Raw genomic sequence first — 4,896 nt, 5'->3', positions numbered from 1 at the left:
AGGCACAGTGCCACGTAGGGGACACCGTGGGGCGCGGCAGCGAGCGCATCCCGGAGATGCTGTGCATATTCCGCGGCGACACCGACCTCGTTTGCCGATGGCCGCCGTGCGGAAAGTTTATGCGCATCTAGTCTTGTTGATTTTTTGGCTTGATTTCTCTACTCCGTCTGATTGATAATTATTTTTTCATAAAATAAACAACAAATATTCATGGCTTTTAACATGCTATAGGAGTATAAGATAATTATTCCATGACCCCGAAAAAATATAAGTAATTTATTTTATGAAAAGGGTATTATCAACCAGATGCTAAGTTTATACCGTTACTCGAGCGTCTCTTTCTCTCCAAGTCGGTCTCGGTGCCGACCCACATCGGAGACAAAAGAAAAAAACATTCCCAAACCCTAAGCCCTGCGCCCACAGTCCGCCCCCAAACTCTAGGGTTTAGTGACGACCGCCTTGCCTTCGCGCGATCCTACTGCGCGCCGATCCGGTCACTCGCGCTAGTGTCCACGCCTCAGAGGCGGCGGTGGACTGGCGACGAGGGAGGGGGCGGCTGCAGACGGAGGCGAGCGTGGGGATGGCCGCCGCGACCGTGGACGGCGCCGCCGCCGTCGCCGCGCGGAGGTACTCGACGCAGCAGCAGCAGCAGCCGCAGCCGCAGCAGCACCACAACCAGCCCAAGCTTGGGACGACGCTCCACCTCCTCGCCGGCGGCGTCGCCGGCGCCGTCAGCAAGACCTGCACCGCGCCGCTCGCCCGCCTCACCATCCTGTTTCAGGTGCGCCGTTTATCCAGAGAGCCAATTCGTCCTAACTCTGCCCTTGTAATTCGTCCTAACTGTGTGTCTGTATATTAGTATAAGCAACGAGTTGCATCTTACTTCATTGAGCTTCTCGGGAATGATTCTGTTTTGGGATACTGGAGAAATGGGAATTTTAATTCATTTTTTGAGCAATCTAACACCAAGGCAAAAGAAAAAACAAACTGTAAAGACAAATCAAATCCTAATGCACATATATGACTTGTGCTGCGGCGCGATGTCGCGTATGCGCGGCGCACTCCACGCCCTACACCTCAGCCGGATGTTATCATGAGCTTGTGCGCACATGGACGCACGGCCGACCGGACATTGCTGAACCCGGTTGCACTCATGCGTGCGTGCGTGCGTGCGTGTGTGTGTGTGTGTGTGTGTGTGTGTGTGTGTGTGTGTATTGTTGTCCTCTTTTCTTAATAATAGTATGATTGCCATTGAAATTTGTATCATTTCTATGCGCAGGTTCAAGGAATGCACTCAGATGTGGCTACGATGCGCAACACTAGTATATGGCGTGAAGCGTCCCGCATTGTCTATGAAGAAGGGCTACGAGCCTTCTGGAAAGGAAATCTTGTAACTATTGCACATCGGTTACCTTACTCCTCGATTAGTTTCTATACATACGAGAGATATAAGAATGTAAGTACAGGTGTTTTCGTATAAAAATCACATGCAATTTCTTGCCACTTATCATATGTGCTTAATTTGATTAATGTTGAGGTGTGCAGTGGCTTCAGATGATACCTGGTCTCGACAGCAATGGTGGATTGGGTGCCGACGTTGGTGTCAGAATGGTAGGCGGTGGCTTGTCTGGGATAACTGCAGCTTCTTTGACATATCCACTGGACTTGGTACGGACACGTCTGGCTGCTCAGGTAAGCTGCTATCACTAACTCTGTAGAAATTCACACTTGAAACTTGAAATGCCTGTGATCAAATTAATATCTGGTTGGAAAAGACTACACTTTCAATAACATGGTTGATGATTCTCATTTTTTATTGGAGAGAAGTAACACTTTTGTCACCTCTTGCCATGCCTGCAAAAATATTAGTAAACAACTGTTTGATGTTAGCGTTCTTGACATACTGCTGGATGAGGACACATAATTGCCAGCAATAAAACGTGGGCAATGCCCATGCCAAAAGCGAACATACACAGCTTGCATATTCTCCCCCCTCCCCCCTCATCTTTCCTTTTATTTCCTTGCAGTCAGGATAGGAAGTTATTTGCTTTGAGCATACTTGAAGACTGTTTCCAACTTTGCCTCACAGTGTTCAGCTAGGCATCTGAACCAATTTTTCTTTTTCAATTGAATGATTGCAGACGAACACAGCCTACTACAGGGGCATATCCCATGCTCTTTTTGCGATCTGCAGAGATGAGGGTCCCAGGGGGTTGTACAAGGGTCTTGGTCCCACTTTACTTGTACGGACATTTGGCACTTATTTGATTTTCCAGTTTATTGAGCTTTTCTATTATAAAATCTCATTTTGGCGATTCTTTGAAATACAGGGTGTAGGCCCCAGTATAGCAATAAGCTTCTCAGTTTATGAAACTCTGCGTTCACATTGGCTACTAGAGCGGTAAGTTGTACAGGAAGGATACATGTTGGTTCATGTTCATACAACTATCAGTTTAATTTGTGTTACCTGCAATTCTTTTCAGGCCATGTGATTCCCCTATCTTTATCAGTTTGGCTTGTGGAAGCCTTTCGGGAGTTGCGTCATCAACTTGTAAGTGATCTATAGATAAACTGCACTTGTTACCAGAAACTCATTGATAATCTAGTAGGCTTGATCAGATTCTCAGAAACTCATTGGCCCAGTTCCATGTTGGAAAATACTTAGTTTTCAAAGAAAAGTCTAAATGCCTATATTTCTCTATGTAAAAAAATCCCACCAAGTCTCTAGATCGTCAATGGTAGGTCTACCTTGCAATGTTGTTAAATTAGAAGTGAGGAATAGTATCATCTGTATTACTAAGACCGAGTTTGTGGTTGCTAAACTGTCCATGTGCTGAACATATTTTATTATCTGGTGTGGGATTGTAGCCGTGGAGATAGGAAAACGCCTGTTAGCCAAACGGTACATACAGAAAAGCTTGTTAGCCAAATGGGATTATCAGGATTGTCCACAAATGGTAAACAATAAACACAGCCTAACAATACAAATTTTCTGAAAAAGAATTGACATGATTAAATGTTTACCTGAATACGAAATTATATGCAATGAGACAGATAGTTTTCTTGTTAACAAATTGTCATGTAACTGATGCTAGTATTTTTGTTTATTACTTGACACTTGCCTATTCATTTTAATTTGGTCTCAAGTGATTTTTTATGTAAACTTCAAACAAGAAAGGTGTTTTTATTTGAATTACCATAGAAACACTAGCTTATTCTTTATTATTATTACTGAACATGGTCCTGTCGAACATAGTGAACGTTCTTTTGATGATTTATGTTTATTATTTTCCAGTTACATTTCCATTGGATCTTGTAAGACGCCGCAAGCAGTTGGAAGGTGCAGCTGGGAGGGCCAATGTCTACAAGACAGGACTTGTTGGAACGTTTGGGCATATTATTCAGACAGAAGGTTATAGAGGATTGTATAGAGGGATCTTGCCTGAGTACTGCAAAGTGGTTCCCAGCGTCGGCCTCATTTTTATGACATACGAGACACTGAAGTCCATGTTCACAGAAGGGGCATCAGATGAATAGATCTCCAATGTCTGATCATGCTCGACAGTTTTGATACCTGGGCCAGAGTAGCATTGGAGGTGATTAGGGAGGGAGGGGGAGGAAGAGATGTGTTTGTAGCATATGGTAGGATTTAGGTGGTGCTAAATTTTGGAGTTCATAACGTAGCAGTATCATCAAACAGTATTTATATGGCTATAGGTTTTCTTGTAGTGCACCCAAGAAGATCAGTAAGTGCCATAGGTCTTCCAAAATTTTGCTGTCCACCCTTGTTTTGTGTATGTTCACGTTTTCAGTTGGTAATGTACTGGCTACCATCTTCAGCCCGGCGATTTCATACCTCTGGAATACGGCCTCTGATATAATTTATGTTGTTACTGTGAGATTATGACTCATAGCCAGTGATTTTGGTTGTAACATTGCAATTAGTCTTGTCATTCGGTCATCTTGATATGGATCCTTGATCTGTTTGGTTTATGCCTGTAATGTACCTCAATTGTAGAATGCCAAAGCTCTATCTCGATTTATATAGGTTGCAGTATCTTCTCTGTTAAACTTTCTGATGTATTGATCCTCTAGTGATAAACTGTCTGATGCATTGATCTTCTCTTATGTTTAACTGTCTGATGTACCGATGTTGCAATATTACTGGGTCTGATATTATAAAAGTGTTCAGCTTCCTCCTGCCTCGTCCTCGCATGGTGATTATGTACTTGTATCAGAGTGTTGGAAGTTATAGAATTACTTTAGATGTTTATGACTGGACTGATTGACTGCATTTTTGTTTCTTATCCCGCATGAGCTGGTGGCCTTTTACATAAAAACATACACAAACAACTCATGGTGAAGACAAAATGTAAGATTTCATTGAAATATATGCTAATGTGTTGTATGTTGTAGAGGCCGCCTAGCATCAGTGCTGGCGTATGGACCGCAAGAACTGATCCACAGCAGACGTCAACTGTGTCTCCTCTCCTCGAACGTAAACTCTGTTTGATGCTTCCGTTTGCTCCTTAGGCCAACTCCACCGCGCGACCCTATCCTGTCCGCCCCCGTCCGTTTGGGGTAAAAGGAACAAAAGAGACGGCCCAACGCGCGGGCGCAAACGGACTTTGTGTCCGCTTTGTGTCCGTTTTTGACCCATCCCCGGCCCAAACTTGCGCTGGTTTTGGGGTGAAACGGACAGCACGCGGACGGGCGGGACGCGCGTCCTTGTCCTCCCCTGGCCCGCCCGTCGGTGGGAGAAACCAACCCCCCCTCCCCCCACGCCCATTTGGCGCCATTTGCCCCAAACCCTCCCGCCTCCCTCCCGCCGCCCCCTCTCTCCTCCGTCCATGGCCGACGTCCCGCCGAGTCCCGGCGGCCTGGCCGTCGACCCGC

At 45.3% G+C, this 4,896-nt stretch overlaps 1 protein-coding gene across 1 annotated transcript; it reads left to right on the top strand.

The window, feature by feature from the left end:
• The first annotated feature begins 355 nt into the window (after nucleotides 1-355).
• Nucleotides 356-3,993, top strand: LOC123092635 (mitochondrial substrate carrier family protein V). The gene is made up of 7 exons (XM_044514444.1): nucleotides 356-781; nucleotides 1,280-1,456; nucleotides 1,546-1,692; nucleotides 2,142-2,243; nucleotides 2,331-2,401; nucleotides 2,484-2,551; nucleotides 3,296-3,993. The coding sequence occupies exons 1-7, from the start codon at nucleotides 581-583 to the stop codon at nucleotides 3,535-3,537; spliced, it is 1,008 nt and encodes a 335-aa protein (XP_044370379.1). The 5' UTR covers nucleotides 356-580; the 3' UTR covers nucleotides 3,538-3,993.
• Nucleotides 3,994-4,896: the final 903 nt, after the last annotated feature.

This window comes from Triticum aestivum, chromosome 4B (assembly GCF_018294505.1).
Source record: "Triticum aestivum cultivar Chinese Spring chromosome 4B, IWGSC CS RefSeq v2.1, whole genome shotgun sequence".
NCBI classification, from domain to species: domain Eukaryota; kingdom Viridiplantae; phylum Streptophyta; class Magnoliopsida; order Poales; family Poaceae; genus Triticum; species Triticum aestivum.
This window is presented reverse-complemented; position numbering and strand designations above follow the sequence as displayed.